General features: G+C 40.4%; 2 protein-coding genes and 1 long non-coding RNA gene across 5 annotated transcripts; 2 read left to right on the forward strand and 1 right to left on the reverse strand.

Moving 5' to 3' along the window:
- The first annotated feature begins 2313 nt into the window (after window positions 1-2313).
- On the forward strand, window positions 2314-7188 carry smu1a (SMU1 DNA replication regulator and spliceosomal factor a). The gene is made up of 12 exons (XM_049732995.2): window positions 2314-2464; window positions 3418-3628; window positions 3745-3897; window positions 3982-4092; window positions 4399-4527; window positions 4609-4728; window positions 4819-4935; window positions 5050-5177; window positions 5858-5984; window positions 6060-6227; window positions 6494-6646; window positions 6726-7188. The coding sequence occupies exons 1-12, from the start codon at window positions 2439-2441 to the stop codon at window positions 6822-6824; spliced, it is 1542 nt and encodes a 513-aa protein (XP_049588952.1). The 5' UTR covers window positions 2314-2438; the 3' UTR covers window positions 6825-7188.
- A 785-nt stretch (window positions 7189-7973) lies between these two features.
- Window positions 7974-19059, forward strand: LOC125976230 (probable carboxypeptidase X1). Of its 3 annotated transcripts, none has more exons than XM_049732295.2 (15): window positions 7974-8466; window positions 9015-9161; window positions 9953-10062; window positions 10140-10279; window positions 10824-10908; window positions 10980-11139; window positions 12032-12117; window positions 12713-12836; window positions 15438-15634; window positions 16123-16302; window positions 16364-16561; window positions 17609-17705; window positions 17832-17971; window positions 18172-18274; window positions 18572-19059. In XM_049732295.2, the coding sequence occupies exons 1-15, from the start codon at window positions 8235-8237 to the stop codon at window positions 18844-18846; spliced, it is 2274 nt and encodes a 757-aa protein (XP_049588252.1). In that variant the 5' UTR covers window positions 7974-8234; the 3' UTR covers window positions 18847-19059. The 3 variants fall into 3 exon arrangements, with proteins under 3 accessions (XP_049588252.1, XP_049588338.1, XP_049588389.1); XM_049732381.2 differs by having other exon boundaries at window positions 9015-9152; XM_049732432.2 differs by lacking the exon at window positions 9015-9161.
- On the reverse strand, window positions 18889-19718 carry LOC125976990 (uncharacterized). The gene is made up of 2 exons (XR_007484541.2): window positions 19654-19718; window positions 18889-19534 (listed from the first exon to the last, which is right to left on the reverse strand). It is a non-coding gene; the product is annotated as an uncharacterized lncRNA (long non-coding RNA).
- Between the last annotated feature and the right edge of the window lie 9 nt (window positions 19719-19727).

The raw sequence follows: 19727 nt of genomic DNA on the forward strand, positions 1-19727 counted from the left end.
GTAAAAGGGAATAGCTGGCCGTGTTCCAAGCACTCAACACAGCGCTTTATGCCCCCCACCCACAGCCGCCCCACCCCCCATTTTGCTTTCTAGCCGGCAAGCTCATGGGATGTCTGTTTGAACGCGGAAGCTGCTGCGTTTGCCTCATCCAGGCTGTCGAGAGGCTAATAAATATCAGCGTATGAGCTCGGGACGCCCTCCTTTTTATGGGATCAATACCATTAGCGACCTCCCCTCAGCGTTCTGTCACTCACCATTTGATTTAAATCACTCATCTATCCATTTTCTTTCACCGATTCAGGTTTTAGAAGGCCGCAGCCTAATCAGGGAAGCCAAGACCTCCCTCTCCCCAGACTCTTTGGCTACAGTCATACTACAGCTCAATTTCGATTTTTTATGTGACCTGTATCTGATCTTTTTAAGACAGTCTGGAGGGCTCAGTTCAAATTTTTTTCAAATCTGACTTGGACCACTTTCATATGTGGTCCTAGATTGAATACGCTAGTACATATAACCCGGCCAATCTGTCTGTTTTAAAATTCTAATGTGGCCCATAAGCTATAAATTTGAACTATTTGCCCACCCCTGATGAAATTCTCTGCGGGCCTTTGCCTTTGTTTCCTCTTCCCCTCAAGCTCTTGCTTTTATCCCACCACCATCACTCTCCTGGCAGCCCCTCAATGTTTTGTCCTGCAGGGAGATGGTGAAATCAAACCCCGCTACCGCCTCTTCTTCTTGTTCTTCTTCACCCAAACTACGGATGATGTCACCATTTCCCACCTCCGAGCATCAAAACACGTTAACCTTGAAAGACCTTCAGAGATCAGAGGGAGGATGTGTGCACGCAGCGCCCCCTGCTGCATGCACATGTCAACGACAACTGTGACGAACTGATGGTTCAGGATACGTTACCACTAAAAATCGCTATTTGCGGGGGTTGGTGATTATGTAGTGATGTTGTGATGACCCCAACGATTGTTATGGTGACTGTTGATATGATATGAATGATTGTTCTGGTGACACGTACAAAGTCAATAATTCTTCTGGTGATGTGAATGATTGTTATTGTAACTGTTGATTGTTATGATTATGTCATTTTTATCATGACTGGAGATTTTTATCCTACTATGAAATCTGTATTTGGTGACAAGATCATTTTCATGGTGATTTTAATTATTATAATGGTGTTATGAATTATTGTTATGTGGCCGGTGATTGGTCTGCTGACATACGTATGTAAATGGTAGATCGTGGTTCACATCAGAATAAATCATTTATTTACTAGTTCTGGTGAGTGAGCTTCAAGATATGCATGGTGATGTGAGTTGTCGTTGTTATGGACATTGGCGATTGTTTTGATGCACTTGAATAATTATGATAATAATGATTGCGGCAGAGATTATAGTGTTATGTAAATGATGACAACAGTTATGTTCAAATTATGAAAACGGATTGAAAACATTTTACAGTGTACTTTTTTTTGTGGAGTTGAAGCAACTTTTTTTTACACATGTATCTGGAATCCTCCTTAAATACAGCTTATGAGTGCAGTGCTTTTGACACTTCTGTCCCAACACCTCACGCTCATCAAGAACTACACACGATCTATCAAAGAAGTCATGCAGAAGTCTTGTCTTTATTAGTATGAGAACAATGGCGAACCAGAGTCCTGCTTTTATACAGTATTTGTTGACATTGACAACTTCTCACAGAGAAAATGTCACAGATGTATATTTTATACATGCTTTGAAAAAATATGAAATACAATTTATTAAGGTAACATAATGCGCATTGGTTCACTAAAAAAAAAAAAAAAAAAAAAAAAAAAACCTTGCATGTATTTTGTCCATATTTAAAATAGAATCTTGTCATACAGCTGGTTAGGAAGTGTGTGGTCCTGTATGGCCCCCGAGAAGCATTGATTAAAAATTGTAGCCCTCTCCATCATTTACGTTGCTTATCCCTGATCTAATTAAATACGATAAACATTATCCATGACGTGATAGCTCATTTAGTTTATTTCTCCAAATGATCCTGATCTTTGTTGGTTGGTTGATATATATATATATATATATATATATATATGTATATGTATATGTATATGTATATGTATATGTAGATAGATAGATAGATAGATAGATAGATAGATAGATAGATAGATAGATAGATAGATAGATAGATAGATAGATAGATAGATAGATAGATAGATAGATAGATAGATAGATAGATAGATAGATAGATAGATAGATAGATAAAACTCGCCCTTATTCGTAGAATAAAATTGATCCACTACCAAAATTGACCAGTAGATGGCAGTACGCTATGTGCAAACGGCCATTAACCACCAAGAGGAGAAGCGCTTCTCAGTCCACTTCCGGGTTACCAGCTACTGGGTAGCGGGTTGTTTCTTGTTATATTTGTTCATTACAAAACTAAATATGTCTCTGGAGATTGAATCGGCAGAGTGAGTAAACAAAGCCTGGACATTTTGCATGTGTAGTGCACGAAATATTTCCCCTCCTTTCTTTTGCTTGCTGTTTGCGTTTACTTGCAGTTAGTTGTCCTGGCATGCGAGGCCAGTCTATGGCGACGCTAGCGTGAGCGGTCCGGGGCTAAGCTAAAGCAACTAAAGTAGGCGTAAAAAAGCTATTTTGCATCTGCTAGTATATTTTAGAGCAGGCTTTCCTAACTTGTTTTCATCGTGGGCCAGATTAGTGCTATTTGCAAGCGTGAAGTCAAGCGCTAGGGATGCAAACAAACGTCCAAAATAGAAAAAAATGAGGGCTTAATAACCAGCGGTGACAAAGGTACTCACCAAGCTGTGTACCAAAGTACTTGTTTAAAATCTATTCTGGCAGGAATAGAATTACTGGTAAAATCTCTTATTACTGTCAATTACAGTAATAACAACGACAGGAGTTTTGTTCCGTGACCAAGTTCGTTACTTTTATGTCAAATCAATGTAATAGACGGCTAAGCGTGGCGCTCCTTGCCCACATCCAGGGTATTATTACATTACCTTTACTTTTATAGGGTGGGTGGATGGATAGATGGATGGATTATTTTTTTTTAATCCAAAGTACATTCATGTGGGGTGCATTTTTTTCTCATTAAAAACCATCACAAAATTTTTGGTGGTGTCCATTAGGATGCTGGAACAGATTAATGGCGTTTCCATTCATTAGAACGGGGATACATTGTTTACCACATGAGTGTTTTGAACTAAGTGAATTGAGTCAATACCCACTGTAAGTGTTTTTTAATAAAAAATAAATAATTGTACATACTACATTAATTGTACGTTTTACTTTTTTTTTTTTTTTTTACTTCTGCGAGTGACCTGTCCATTTTAAAAATCAAAAGCCACTATAGTTTATTCGCTGTAAAATTGACCACCCTGACTTATGTTACTTTCAGCGTGGTCCGACTCATCATGCAGTACCTGAAGGAGAACAACCTGCACAGGTCGCTGGCGACCCTCCAAGAGGAGACCACCGTGTCACTAAACACAGTGGACAGCATTGACAGCTTTGTGGCCGACATCAATAGCGGTCACTGGGACACTGTCCTCCAGGCCATCCAGTCCCTCAAGCTTCCCGACAAGACTCTCGTAGACCTTTACGAGCAGGTCAGCTCACTTGCTTTTCAATGTCTCGCTCTCTGTCTCTTTCTCTCTCTGTCTTTCTCTCTCTCGCCCGCGTCCTGAGGATGGCATTGACATTTGTTCCTGTCTATTGTGTACAGGTTGTGCTGGAGCTCATAGAGCTGAGAGAGTTGGGTGCGGCGCGTTCCCTCCTCAGGCAAACTGACCCAATGATCATGTTGAAGCAGACCCAGCCAGAGAGGTACATCCACCTGGAGAACCTGCTGGCTCGCTCCTACTTTGATCCCCGTGAGGTGAGGAAGTCTCATTTTGTCGTCATTCTATTAATCATCTTATTCAGGGCTCATTAAGCATGATCCTAATGAGTTGGTTTGCAGGCATATCCAGATGGCAGCAGCAAGGAGAAGCGTCGGGCGGCTATCGCTCAGGCCTTGGCAGGAGAGGTCAGCGTGGTGCCGCCATCCCGTCTGATGGCTCTGCTGGGCCAGGTGATCCATTTGCATCGCAGCTTCTGGTGCACGTGATAGCTTAACAAACTTGTGATGACGATGACATCCGGCGCTCAGTAATTCCCAACGAGACCTGTTTATTTGTCGCATGTTATTCGCTATAGTTTGGGATTTTTATTGTGGTCATTGTCCACACGGACTAATGTTGATACAGACTCATGATTAATTAAGCACCAGCCAAGCGGTTGTAATATTGACAAAAATTGCAATCAAATTATCTTCCCGAATCGTTCAGCCATACATACTTTTTACTATAGTCATAGTTTTTACTGTTTTTGTGAGCAGTCACTCAAGTGGCAGCAGCATCAGGGTCTTCTTCCCCCCGGGATGACCATCGACTTGTTCAGGGGCAAAGCAGCCGTAAAAGATGTCGAAGAAGAGCGTTTCCCCACGCAACTCAGCAAGCTCATCAAGGTAGCGCCGGATTTTTGACTGTACCAGTGTCCTCTTGGATTATTTTTATGCAAGGCTCACAACATCAAATTTCTTTTACAGTTTGGCCAAAAAGCCCACGTGGAATGTTCCAGGTTCTCTCCTGACGGGCAGTACTTGGTGACTGGCTCTGTGGACGGCTTCATCGAGGTGTGGAACTTCACCACTGGCAAGATCAGAAAGGTAAATGAAAACAGCACTTGAGCTGTTTAAAAGGGGATGTGTTATAAGAAATGTTCACCTTATTTACCAGTACTGTCCTGTGTCTTTAAGGATCTCAAGTACCAGGCTCAGGATAACATGATGATGATGGACGATGCCGTGTTGTGCATGAGCTTCAGTCGTGACACGGAGATGTTGGCCACTGGCGCCCAAGATGGAAAGATCAAGGTGTGTTTTTTTTTTTTTTTTTTTTTTTTTTTTTTTTGCCTTTATGTGTGTGTACGTGCACACGCGCACACCTCTCAATGGCTGACATTCTCTGTGCATCCAATGTGACGGCAGGTGTGGAAGATCCAGAGCGGGCAGTGTTTAAGGAGGTTTGAACGTGCGCACAGTAAAGGAGTCACCTGCCTCACTTTTTGCAAGGACAGCAGCCAGATCCTTAGCGCCTCCTTTGACCAGACAATCAGGTAAGAAGATTCCTCTACCAGCCGCCTCAGTCAGACTGAACCTTCACTGTAACATAAATATCATATGTAATGTAATGTTCTATGCACTTAATGTATCCTACATTCTGTTCACTGTCTGTACACCTCTAATGTGCCATTTTTAATCCTGTAAGAAGAAGAAAGATCATATTAATATAGCACTTGATTGTGCCGTCTTGACAGTATATGTGCATGCACCTCTAAAATCTAGCATTACTGATGTCACATTTAATGTTCTATATTTACACAATGTTCTAAATTTACTAATGCCTGGACTCGTATCGTAGTCCAAATCTGAATTCCCATAGGAATTCAATGGACATGCAAGTAAAACGACAGTTCTGGTGGCGTCACGTCATTTCAACCAAATTCACAAATTATAATTCGATTATTAATTTGCCTACCCACTCATGAGTGAACAAATTAACGACCATTTGTGCACAACTCTAGTATATACGTCACATTTGTTGATTTTAATGCATATGCTAATGTACCAGATGTGCATCATATTCAGAGCTAACTTTGTATCTTAAATGCTAAATAATAAATGTAATTAATAAATTAATATGAATAATAGCAACATTGCTACTAATAAAAAAAAAAAAAAATACAAGTGACAAATACTATAGCTGTGATAACTAGTATATATTTTTTTCTCTTAGGATCCATGGGCTAAAGTCAGGCAAGTCCCTGAAGGAGTTCCGAGGTCACACGTCGTTCGTCAACGAGGCCACATTTACCCCTGACGGCCACCACATCATCAGCGCCTCCTCCGACGGAACGGTCAAGGTGTGCCCGCCGCATATCGTTTGTTTTTCGGTGTGTGAGTGTGTGTTTTTTAACCTGACTTCTTATGTGCCTCAGGTATGGAATGTGAAGACAACAGAATGCAGCAGCACCTTCAAGCCGCTTGGCTCGTCGGCCGGCACCGACATTACCGTTAACAACGTCCTCCTGCTGCCCAAGAACCCAGAACACTTTGTGGTGTGCAACCGCTCCAACACCGTGGTCATCATGAACATGCAGGGACAGGTACACACACGTGTGCACGCACACCCAATTTTCACTCAACTGCACTCAGCCAACTTGACTGAGCAATTCAGTGGGTGTTGTGCCGGAAAGATTCACTAGATGTCATTGTTGTGTATCGTAGAACACAAAGCTTCATCATCAGCACAAACTGAGTGGGGCTGTTGCTTTATATTCTAGATTCGATTGGCCTATCTATCATTCCATTACGAGTGTGTGTTTTTTGATGTATGTATGGATAAAATGTCATCACTTTGGATGCATTGCAGATCGTGAGGAGTTTCAGTTCGGGTAAGAGGGAAGGAGGTGATTTTGTGTGCTGCACACTGTCACCACGTGGCGAGTGGATCTATTGCGTAGGCGAAGACTTCGTGCTCTACTGTTTCAGCACCGTCACCGGCAAGCTGGAGAGAACATTGACGGTACGAAGCATGAGCGGCCAAGTATTTTTGATGGAAAACAAAGTGCTCATCACCACACTTTCCCCATCCTTACTCTCAGGTCCACGAAAAGGACGTGATCGGCATTGCCCATCACCCCCACCAGAACCTCATCGCCACCTACGGTGAGGACGGCCTCCTGAAACTCTGGAAGCCCTGAAAGATCCCAGATATGAACTCTTGGGTCTTGCTTGTTTGCGTGTGGCAAGGCCACCAGCATTGTCGAACCCCTGGAGAAAATCAAAAGAAGCAAGAAACGCATCACTTGTTGGTGGATTCCCAAGGGAGTTTAGAAGATTTTCTGTTCATGGGTGGAATTTTTTGTTATCAACTGCATTTTTTCTTGCTCTTTGTAAATATTTTTATAGGAGTTTTTATGCTTTTTCCCCTGAAGTATCAGTGACAAGCAATTTCATTATTCTAATCCATGTTAGAAACAACAATCACCATCTCAGTTCTGGACCAGGCAGTTTATTTCATTGTCTTTCCACCTTAACTGTGTTATTAAAACTGATCAAGCAGTGTGCTATTGTGTTCAACTTAAAGTTAAAGTCCCAATGATCGTCGTCACACATATCTGGGTGTGGTGAAATAGGGGTAGGGGGTTCTAACAGAGATGAGTGCGCCAACACTAACATGTAATTGCAACAAGAGAGTGTTATTTCAGTAGAAATAACTTGAATGCTGATGTGAGATCCCACAGAATTAGAGAAGATTTAAAATTACACTTGAATGCCGCTGATGATTTTGAAGGATCTTAGCTTGGTGGGCGGGCTTCATTTAGTAATGGTGTAGCTTTGACCAATTGATAAAAAATTTTCTTGTGGCATCTTTGGGAAAATAAGACTCTATTTATCTGGATGTCAAATTACAGTATTGGGGGGTTTAGCCATTTGTGGCACTACTCGCTCCTTATTTGTTGAACTATTACAATGAACATTGTTAAAATAAGTGTGATTGAGGGTTTCACATCTTGCCCTAAATCTGTCAAATATTCTGAGAATTGCTGAAAACTGTAGTTAAATTACAGCTAAATTAAGTAACAGCTAAATATTTAATAATAGAAGGCTAGAATAAGATCAACAAATTGTAGTGGCTTGAACGAGCTGAGAAATTTGGAAGAAGCGAGCATGTGAAATGTCTTATTGGAAGTTTTAGTGAGAAAATAGGGAATTCTGGTGTGTGTGTGTGGGGGGGGGGGGGGGGGTAAGAATGGGTCCCAAATTTACTTGAATGATATTCCAATTCTATTGGATTGCTGTCCAAATAAAAAGTGGTCGGATTTTTTTTTTTCCCTTTTTTTGGGGTGCCAAATGTGTGAAAGCTTCATGATAAGAAATAATTGCAATGGTGAAGTTTCTTTTCATAACAAAACACCATGTTCCTAGAACGGGTTAATATTTTCACTCAGGCTTAAATTGCGCTACTTTTCTGTTGGTTTAGAAAAAATACTTTTATTTCTTAGATTCACCGGAAATATCTGCCCACTACTGCTACCTTGACGGAAACGGAGCAGTAAAGCGGTGCAACTTCTTATAAAAAAAATTAAAATAAGAAAAGAAGAAGAAAAATGACCTTGCCAACTTTGAGTCAGCACTTGACTCTGTTTTTGTTCTTCCTTTGTATTTCTCCGGTGCTCATCTCTTGCGGGGCAATCACCGCTGCCAGGTACGCTGCACGGCCCAAAGGAACCTCCATCGAGGCGGGCTCTTTTCCAGCAGCGCCCGCCGACAGCAGCCGGGCTGCGAAGTCCAACAGTCGAAAAACTCCGAGTAAGGTGCCAGAAACTCCTCTACACATAGGTAAAACTGATTTTCTTTTGTTTTTTGTTATGGTGACTGTTTTATGTGACCATTCTGTTGTCATTTTACTTTATATTATGGGAATTTGCTTTTAATAGTAGTGTTTCCCGAATGCCTCCCTGCTCATCAAGCATGAAATTAAATTACCGCGTTAATCTTTAGTTATGTGCGTGTTTTTGAAAATACGTACGTATGCGAGTGAGCATTTTGGAATTTCGCCAGATTGTAACATCACAGTAGGGCTAATGTACAATTAACATTACCAGCTCGGAGCGAAACTTATTTATCTGGACATTACAGGCTTATTGTCCCTATGTGATGCACAAGATATGAGCTTAAATAGCGCATGACTGCAGGAAAAAAAAAAAAAAAAAAAACCCTGCAGGACAAAAAAGATGTGTGGGATTAGGGCTGGCACAGTGCACAAGACAGTACTGCCCTTAAATTGATCCGATTTTATTAGGGCAAGAAATATGCTTTGAAAAACATGTGTACAATTCTTGATCCCAGGAGTATTTTGACAAATGCATGCCACACACCTTTTGTAGAGAGGAAGCCAATCAGGAGCGTGAAGATTGCAAAGAAGCCCAAAAGTGTCCTCAAGAAAGTAAAAGTAGCCTCTGAAAAGCCAAAAGTTGTTAAGAAATCCAAGGCCAGCCTGGTGGTCCCCAAGGAGACGGCGGCACGTATGTATGGTGTGTGGACGTGATGCGTGGCTGATGCAGCATTGTCACTGAACTCAATGAGATGACTTTTTTTTGTCTTTGAGATGTGAATTCTAAAATCCACTTTTACCTAGCAATTTTAAATGTCTTTGGCATATCTGAGTACTCCCATACTCTAGAAGCCATTCCTTAAAAGACACGAAGTTTTAGTTGTTGCTGTTTTAGTTGGATTTTGCCATTTTAGAGACAAAAATATCTCATTTTTTATTATACTACTGCCACATTATTGTTTTGACATTGAAAACAGATTGTGCTCATAACTCTGGTAAGTGGCCTAATACTTTTGTCCATAAGTTGAACTCTGTGATACTCCTTTCATGCTTCGCTGATAACATGCAAAGTCTCCTGCAGGACCCCTCTTCCGGAACAATCAAATCCATTGTGATGGTGTATGAATCGGCTATTTGCGGTCCAAATATTTCTGTGTCGAACTGTCTATCAGTGCTAATTGCTGTCCTATTCCCAGATCCTGCAGGACCACAAGATTACACGGAGCACCCTGAACATTTCTAAATCTACGCTAGTGTTTGACACACATGCACACACACCCCAAAAAAAACACTCACACTGGAAGAAGCTAATTGTCACTTACTCACATGCAAAGTCCTCACCCATAATTAGTGAGATCACCTCTTTTGCCAGTTATTCATGATAAATGTCACCTTTCATCAATAAACATTAGTGTGAAAGTGTGTCTACCCCCTGGACCTCATTGAGACTTTTCTTCTGTACCACTCAAATGGCGTGGGCGTTGCCTTCAGAATGTCCTCCTCTGGGTCTGGAGTCCCTCAAAGTGAAAGACACCCAGCTGAGGGCGTCATCCTACAAGCGGCGAGGCCTAGGCCCCCACCGCGGCCGACTCAACATCCAGGTGAGCGCAAACCTTTTGCTGTGAGGCCAAAAATGTGGTGGAGATATTTTTTTTTCCCTCCCCCCCCCACCTGGCAGTCGGGGATCGAGGATGGTGACATTTACGACGGAGCCTGGTGCGCCCATGAGCGCAACACAAAGCAGTGGCTCGAGGTGGACGCTCTGAGATTGACGCGCTTCACTGGTGTCATCCTGCAGGGGCGCAGTTCCATTTGGAGGTCGGGACTAAGGGAAGAAATCAAACTAGCGCTGCGAAATAGCAAAGTTGTCTACATTGTCCCCTGTCAAACAGTGTCTATTGGTTTTCTTATTTACTTATTTGTATTTTTTTAAGAATAACTATTATTATTTTAAAAGAAAAATCCTCATTTATAGAAAATAGTCAATGTAATGTCTGGATTATTTTCTTAAAAAAGTAATTTTTTTTATAAAAAAAGTTATTTTGCAAGATTAAAGCAAACAAAAAATTTAAGTTGTACTTTACTCTTTTTTATGAAAATGTTTTTTACACGTTTTTTTAGGGTGAAAATATTTTATGGGAAAATTCTAATCAAAAAGTCATAATTTTATCACAATGAAAGTACATTTTTAAAAGAATAAAGTTACAGTTTTTGGAGATCAGTTGTTATTTCAAGAAAAAAAATGAGAATAGTAATGTGGTGTTTTTCCAAATTAAAAAAAAATTGGGATTAAAAGAGAATATGTAGGTATGATTTTTGGGCTTTTCAAAAATTCTGACGGCAATGCTTGCTTGTTGTGCAGTTGGGATGTGGTTTACACGTATAAGGTGCAGTTCAGTAATGACTCCCAGCTGTGGACACCATGCATGAACAGGACTCAAGAGGCTGTAAGTGTCGCCTTCCGCCACATTTTGCACATCCCTCCACCGCATCTCTGTCCATACGTGTGTGTGTGCAGATTTTCCAAGGCAACCGTGACCCGGAGACACCGGTGCTGGCTGTCTTCAACACGTCCATGGTGGCGCGTTACATCCGGATCAACCCACAGACGTGGTACCAGAACGGGACTCAGGGAGACATCTGCCTCAGGGCTGAGGTGCTGGGATGTACATTACCGGGTACTGAAGTTTTTAGGTTATTAAAAATTAGACAATAAAAATGATTAAACAAAAAATTTAATTAATCAAATAAACCTTTTACTTTGTTATTTAAACTTGTTTTAATTATTTTAGTAAATAATTGATAAATAATAAAATTGATAACCAATAAAATGAAGCACATCTAAGCACTATTTTACGCAGGGTAGTAAATAAGTACCTAATTTTATTAAATTATTGGTTGATTATTTTATTACTATATAAATCATGACATTAAAAAAGTTGGTAAAAACATTGCAACCTTTGTAAAAACAAACGTTTTCCTTTCTTTATTTTATTAAATAATTGTTATAATCCATTAATATTACTGACCATATTATTAAATAATATTATTAAATAAACATTTAATAATATTATAAAATAAACAAATATTATTTAAAGTTTTTATTTTATTAATTTATTTTTATTTTAATTTATTTATTAATTTTCATGTATTTTCTGAAATAATTGATAAAAATAAAATGTCAAATAATTTGACTACATGCATAGACGTTTGATTAAATTTATTATAATAATATACAAAATGTACATACACATTGGATGTGTTTTTATTCGATTAAATAATTGGATAATAAATTATAAATAATAAGATACAATTATTAATATAATAAACACATTTACATTATGTTATTCTGGTACTAAACATCTGTGCATGGGTCTGACTGTCCATGACAAACACCCTAATCAAGCATTTTATTAGCACATATAAAGTTGTGTGTTTATTTATTTATTTTTTAAATCTCATCTCTCCGTATGACCTAACCCATCGGTCCACTTTAAAAAGTCAAAGGTGATCCCTGAAGCCACCAAAGTTTGCCCTTGACCTCTGCACACCACTCTGTTTGTGTTCCAGATCCTAACATGGCGTACCCATGGCAGACAGAAGTCACGCGGGACAAACTGGACTTCAGGCACCACAATTACAAAGAGATGAGGAAGGTGAGGAAGGAGGAAGAGGGGGGCGGGAATCGGTGCCACACCATGCGCTCCTGTTGCCGTCCAACCACAAAACAAATATTGTGAGGTGTTTTGAGTGCGGCAGTGCACGAGCGGCGGTCACAAAGCAAACATTCACACTGCTGGCCTGGATCCTGAGATCAGACCACAGACAAACAAAATGACTTCAACTCCAATTATTACTGTCACTTAGCACATTCAAAGTGATTATTAGACAATAGTTTTGACTCATGGGTAAGCTGTTTTGCAAGTCATCATCGGTGTTGGGCCAAATCATCCAGATTGTTTTGGGCAAAAGCACAAAAAAATGAGCCAAAGCAATTGAGAGCGATTTTCACAACTTTGATGGTACTGACTCATTTTATGGGAAAATGAAAAAAATAAACTATATGAAGGCCGCCAGTTGCCCATTCCTGCTGTAGAATCTTGTCTAAGATGGACCGAAGATTGTTTTGTCCTCCTCTTTGACGCGGGTGTCAAGCTGCCCAACTGTGTCCACGACACCGCACACTTTCCTCCAAACGGGAAACGTATCTTTTCATATTCTTTTCTTAAATTGACTTCCTGGTGTTTGCAGTTGATGAAGGCGGTGAATGAGGCGTGCCCCAACATCACCCGCCTGTACAGCATCGGGAAGAGCTACACCGGGCTACAGCTGCTCGTCATGGAGATCTCAGACAACCCGGGCACGCACGAACTGGGTGAGTGCTAACTTGACATTAATGTTATGCGATTATGGTTTTACGTTTTTAAAATAAATAGTTAAAATTGTACATTTTGAGGGGGGAGTTAAAAGTTATCATTTTTTCACAAAGCAGTTAAGACTAAAGTTGTACTTTTTTATTTAGTGGAGAAGTCATTATATTCCGAGATCTTAAAAAGCAATTTAACGAAAGCTTTTAAAAAAAAACAATTTAATGAGGTTAAAATTGTATTGTTACTATGTCATGCAACAAAAATAAAAATACTTCATTTTATTTCACGACACAAATGGGTGTTCATGCAAGATTAAAGTTGTATTTCTTGTTTTAGTCTCACAAGATTAAATAGGAAGCCAAGTCAAAACTTTTCATTTCAAAAATATGTTCTATGTGGTTCCAGTAGTCAAAACACAACATACTGCATCTCTGGAATATGAATTGAGCAGCAAAATTGACTCTTTTTAATCCAGCTCAGGGGCGACCGTTATGCTACTTGCTATCAACTGAAAATGACATCAAAGTTGACCACGGCTCAGGTAACGGACGATCACTGCTTAACTTGTGAAGGTCACGTGACCAAACCAAAAAGAAATTGAGCCATGATTGGTTGTTTCTTGAGCCCTGAGTAACCGTGATGTCATTTTCCGATGCCAGCAAGTGGCAAAATGGCTGCCTTCTTGCGACCAAACAAAATGGATAGATTTTGCTGCTTAGTTTGTATTCCACATATGCAGTAATGTGTTTAGACTACTGTAGCCTTATAGTAGCTTACGTGTTATAGACTGAGTGGTGACTTATAAAATCGCTTTTTTTGAAAGCGGCTCTACTCTGTCAAAGTTTGGGGGTAATTTTAGTCAGTCTTTGCATGTGTGTGGTTCCGTCTATTTGTCAAAACAACAAAGAGGGGAGACGTTGAGCTATCACTGCTGTTTCCCTGCCCAGCCAACCAGGTTCTTCACGTTGCAACTGTGCTTTGTGATGGTTGTGAACAGAGATACATTTGTATTTACGGATAGCACCAAAGTCTGTTCTCGGCATTTTAGTCCTGCTGATGTAATAATGCAGCTGTCAACCCCACGAGGGCGCCGTCTGTTAACACTAGAACTCCCAGAGCCGTTAAATCAGTTGGACAGTTCCCAAGCGTTGGTGTGTTGTTAGTTTATTTAGATAGAATAGCAACGTCCCTGGCCTTTCAACTTTCCCTTTGTCCGTTTGTATATTATTCCCATAATGCCATTTTACCGTATTAGAAAACGTGAAAATATTTGAGTCATTATTCCTGCACTGGGTTTCCATAGCAATCACTTTTCAGCGATGGCATTGAATTTTGCAAAAAATCATCATGGTCAATTAAAAACAAAGCATTAGAGGAAGCATTACAGCTAGTATTTCAACATCTTGATAATACTAAGTCTACGGATAGTTGAGTGAGTTCGAGCAAGAGCAGCCTTCCCCCAGTGAAGAGAGGCCATGCAGCAAAACAGTTCAAGGTATTATCAATTTATCACATCAGACTTTTAAGAAATGAAATACCATTAATTAATAGCTACTCAACAGTGAGAAATAATCATTTCAGATCATGGCCTCATTGCCACAGCACAAGCCGTCAAAATGGGACAGTCTAAAACACAATGTAAAACAGCTCAACCTGGCTTAGTGTCAAAAACTCATGACCAATCGTTCTCAAAATTAATATCTACATCTCTATCTATGCACACTTTAAACTCTGAAAATATGAAAACAATCACCAGAGTATTTTGGATTTTATGGGCATTACCGCCTTCCTCTCTAGAGTCTCCCCTGCACCGGAGATTAAAACTTTATTAAAAATGTGATTTTCTTTCTTTAAAAAAGAATCATGCTGAATTGTTTTTTATCTAGTCATGAAACTTTTAAGGTTAAAATATTCCTTTTTTTTTCATTATAATTATACGGTATTGAAGTCTCATTTTTCTTCTTGAATAGAAATAGATGTATTATATTTCCATGATTTGTCAGATTTCTGAGGCATTGCTTTAAGATAGAAGTTGCATCTGAAGTTGCCCCTGATGCATTTGAAGGTGTGTTATGAGGGACAGGAGCCACTTTGTTTTCAGGTAACTCATTTTCAAAGTCTCCCTGTGTGGATTTTGCAGGGCATGGTCAAACAAGTTGCCACTGAATGAAACTTTGTCTGGTTTACTCTCCACTTGCACAAATGTTGTCCTTGGCCTCTTCAGCTTCACCGACATCCCATACCATTTCCCGCCTTAGCTGCGAAAGGTATCATGGGAGTATGCGTCCATTTAATTTTTTCCCCCCATAACTGAGTGCAACAAGACTTCCACACATAGGGTGGCTAGAAAAACCTCCAAGGAAATTATTCTGGAATGTTGCTCCTCAAGAAATATTTGACACTACCACGTGGAAAAGTCATGCATTCCATACTTGACTATTTGACAAACGTACGCTAACGCACATGTTTGTGGATGACACTAGGCCTCTTCCATGCAAAATGGCAGCAGCACAGCCTTAAAATTTCAAGGGAAAAACATCATTGTTTAGGTGTAATGTGTGATGAGAATGAAGTGGGATTTCTCTACTGAATTTTGTGTTGTGCAGGAGAACCAGAGTTCCGCTACGTGGCAGGGATGCACGGGAATGAGGTGTTGGGTCGCGAGCTCCTTCTCAACCTGATGCAGTTCTTGTGTCGCGAATATAAACTCGGAAACCAGCGCGTCGTCCACCTGGTCCAAGAGACTCGCATCCACCTGCTGCCCTCCATGAACCCCGATGGATACGAGATGGCCTTCAAAAAGGTTTGTCCCTTCTGGCCTGTCAGGTGGCGTAAGAATATACTACAGTTGGATGTTTTGTTTTTTTTTTCTTTTTTTCAAGCTCACAAAAAAATCTTTTTTTTTTCTTTTTTAGAAAAATCGGAATAGATTAAATTTGTGTGTATTTTTTTTTTTTTTTTTAGAAAATGTGCTCTTTCTAGAACAAATGTGTTTTTGGAAGAACATTTATAAAATTATTTGACAATATACTAAATTGTAGTCTTGCTAGACTGAAGTCACTTTTTTTCAAGAAAAAACATTGTAATTTTACAAGAATAAAGTTAGATTTAATCTTGTGATTTTTAAAATATATTTTTGAACATTACAAGGATAAAGTTTGTTTTGATTTAGTAATACAGAATTAAATTCCCAAAAAGTTATTTAATTAAATTTTAATCAATGTTAAATAATTCTTAGAAATGCTAACACCTGTCATTTGCCCACCAATATCAACGAGTGGTTCCCTGCAGGGCTCGGAATTGTCTGGGTGGACTCTGGGCCGATACAGCTACGAAGGCATCGACATGAACCACAACTTCGCCGACCTCAACTCAGTCATGTGGACCGCCTTGGAGCTGGAGACGAACCGCTCCAAACTCATCAACCATTACTTCCCCATTCCAGAGCAGTACACCTCGGAGGACGCTTTTGTACGTTGCGCCGCCGCCCCCCCGTCATCTTGCCTTCTTTCTATATCCGTCTGCCCGGCAGGTAGCATCCGAGACCAGAGCGGTGATCAACTGGATGCACGAGATCCCGTTCGTGCTTGGCGCCAACCTTCACGGCGGAGAGCTGGTGGTCACGTACCCGTTTGACATGACCCGCGACTGGGCGCCGCGAGAGCACACGCCCACCCCGGACGAAAGCTTCTTCCGATGGCTGGCCGCAGCCTACGCCAGCACCAATCAGGTGACTCTTCAAAATGGCCGACTATCTGTGTCTTCCAGGCATGACCTTTTCTGTGGGTGTCCTCATGAAAGACACGACTACCAATTTCTGTGTTTTTAAGGGTATACTTTTAGCCATCGTCGGCAGTAAAAAGGTCATAGTTTGTATAAAAATAATGTGATAACTTCATCCATTTTATATACTGTTAGTACCTTTAAAAACACATTTTGCCACTTGTCGTCTCGTGCTCAGGGCTCTAGTAACGAGCAATCACGGTGTAGCTTGCATGAGCCGTGATTGGTTGTTACGCTTCCCCAAACTTGATTTGCTTGCTTCCTGTTTACTTCTTTCTCTGATGCTCTGAACAACCCATTTAAGCTGACTATCTGGGCCTGAATTAATTGCGCCCTCCTCTGGTACTGAACAAGAAGAAACAAATGCCTCCATTTAACCTAACTAACAATAAAAAACTGTCAGTTGATTTTATGCTCCACCGTGTATTTTTTTATTTTTTACAGCAGGATGATTAGGCTGCTGTGTGCTGACTCGTCGAGTCCAAATTAATTTTGGCCTCCTCTGATGAATGCCAAGAAGTGAATTGTGCCTCCATTGCCTGAAGTGGCAAAACACCTTGTTCGTCACACAATATTATGCTCCTTTTTTCCTTTTTTTTATTTATACCCAATCCATTTATGCCTGAAATTTTAATAGAATGGACTATTGTTACCTACGTAAATAAATTGAAAGCTCTGCTGGTTAGTTGCCAAAAGAAAATAGTTGGTTATGATTAGCTAGTTTTCTTGTTAGTTCCTAATTATATTCCTGCCAAAGCACATTGAGGCATCTGACCCTACATGAATATCCCGTTCTTATGGCTGGTTTCCAAAAAGTTAAATATATGTCTGTTGCCCCACACTTTACTTACTTATCTTGTTTCTTTTTTACTTCCTGGTTAAATGCCTGCAGCTACGAGTTTTGGCAGATGACTTGTCAGGCTTGAATGAATTGCACCTTTTTCTTATGGTTGCTAACAAACAAACAAAGCCTCTTTGCTCTCTAATGTTGCAGGTGATGTCCAACCCCGACCGACGGCCGTGCCACAATAAGGACTTTGTCCGCTACAACAACATCATCAATGGTGCTGACTGGCACAACGTACCTGGAAGTATGAACATATTTTTAGCAGTGTAACATTTTTACAGATTATTTCATTTCATGTGTGTGTGTGTGTGTGTGTGCGTGTGTGTGTGTGTGTGTGTGTGTGTCTGCGTGCGTGTGTGTGTGTGAGAAGGCATGAATGACTTCAGCTACCTGCACACAAACTGCTTCGAGGTGACCGTGGAATTGTCCTGTGACAAGTTCCCGCATGCCAGCGAGCTTCCCATCGAGTGGGAGAACAACCGAGAGTCTCTGCTGGTCTACATGGAGCAGGTGCTTCACCCACAGTCAAAAAGTCAAAAAAGAAGAGTCCATGGAATTTTTAACCGATACGTTGCTCAATAGAAATGAACAGAATGACGAGAAGTAATCCACAAGGTCTAGAATGTCCATGGCACAGGCAGCTTTTTGCTGACGAATGCATTTTAATGACCGCTTGCCCAAAAGAACTAAGAACGGTTATCGTGTTCCAGGTGCACAGGGGCATCAAAGGTGTGATCCGCGACAAAGACACGGAGGCGGGAATCTCAGACGCCGTCATTCAAGTAGAAGACATCGACCACCACATCCGATCAGGTAATATCAATCAATTTAAACAGTCATACAACAAAAGTATTGGGACACGTGTTGCGGACAGGTAGTTCAAAATTTCAGTGCGTCCTCATTATTATATTGTTTTATATTTATGGACGAGAAGTCTTTTATGGATGATTATATTATGTGTTTATTATAAGAGCTAAATTAAGAGTTACGATTATAATTAATATATTTATGACTACCACTACGACTACATTAATGTAAGTTTGTTTTCACCGCTTTGTCGAGCCAAGGCCCAGCTTTCCACCAGCTTCCATTTGTGTTGTTCCCGCATAGCTGCCGACGGAGACTACTGGCGCCTGCTGAATCCCGGCGAATACCGTGTGACAGCCAGCGCCAGCGGCTACCTGCCATCCTCACGCACCTGCCAGGTCATGTACGACTACTTCCCCACCATCTGCGACTTCCGCCTGGCCAAGGAGCCTCGACTGAGGATCAAGTTGGAAAAGCTAAGTAAAGGTGGCCAGCTCACCAGGGAAATGCGTCTCCGCCTGCGCCTGCGTCGACTGCGCAAACTGCAGCTGGCTGGCAGGCGCGCAAAGACCATGTGAGGATGACCACTTCATTAACTCCAGATGTTGGTAGAAGTATATCTTCATTTCATTATTTTTATTGTCCCTTACATTTAAGATAGCCAAACACAGACTTGGTTGAAAAAGAAGGAAAAAATATTACATGCATAATTCTTTCAAGCAACTTCCTTATTTTTGTAATTTTATAATGCTATTTAATCATAAAAATAAAAAAATGAAGTATATATTCAACTTCAGGTTTTTCAGGTTTTTTTACTCTACAATTGAATAAATTAATACATTTAAAAGCAGCTGTGCTGTCATTGAATGTCTAGCTACAAACAACGATTAAAACCAAATGCACGTGCCTATAAAAATTACAAACAATGAGAATTATAAAGTGGAAAATGTGACAAGTGAAAACCATGATAATGTATGCAAAAGACAGGAGGACATGATTGGCAAGCACCTTCATCCAGGATGAAGTCCTTTCTGGGAGTAATTAAAACAAAAACCACTTGATACACATGGTAATCTCAGGGCAAACATGACTTTCAAAGCTCTTATTGTCTTTAGAACAGACAGAAGGTTTGCCTCCCAAATACAACAGAACACTCCTTCATCGCCACCTTCATTCATCCAATTGGACTCCAGTGTGTTGCGTCTTGTTTGACAGATGGTAGCTGTGGCGCACAAGGATGCAAGCTCCTGTTTGTACAAGCACCTTCTACAAGCACAAAAGCAAACATGATAGTGTCATAATTGTACTAAGTTCATTTTGTTTTTCCTTTTTTAATCACTTCACTGGTTTCTTTTATATCAAACAAATTGTTTTAGGTTCTTTACCTGACATGTTTCGGGGGTTTCTTCCGCCTTCATCAGAGTGTCACAGATATGATAGTGACGCGTCTTTATCAGCT

Source organism: Syngnathus scovelli, chromosome 1 (assembly GCF_024217435.2).
Source record: "Syngnathus scovelli strain Florida chromosome 1, RoL_Ssco_1.2, whole genome shotgun sequence".
Taxonomy (NCBI): Eukaryota; Metazoa; Chordata; class Actinopteri; order Syngnathiformes; family Syngnathidae; genus Syngnathus; species Syngnathus scovelli.

Coding starts and splice junctions, on each gene's coding strand:
- smu1a (XM_049732995.2), top strand. CDS start 2,439: ATGTCTCTGGAGATTGAATCGGCAGA. Junction 4,729..4,818: donor CCACTGGCAAGATCAGAAAG/GTAAATGAAAAC, acceptor TGTGTCTTTAAG/GATCTCAAGTACCAGGCTCA. Junction 4,936..5,049: donor CCCAAGATGGAAAGATCAAG/GTGTGTTTTTTT, acceptor ATGTGACGGCAG/GTGTGGAAGATCCAGAGCGG.
- LOC125976230 (XM_049732295.2), top strand. CDS start 8,235: ATGACCTTGCCAACTTTGAGTCAGCACTTGACTCTGTTTTTGTTCTTC. Junction 9,162..9,952: donor GACGGCGGCACGTATGTATG/GTGTGTGGACGT, acceptor CGTTGCCTTCAG/AATGTCCTCCTCTGGGTCTG. Junction 10,909..10,979: donor TGAACAGGACTCAAGAGGCT/GTAAGTGTCGCC, acceptor GTGTGTGTGCAG/ATTTTCCAAGGCAACCGTGA.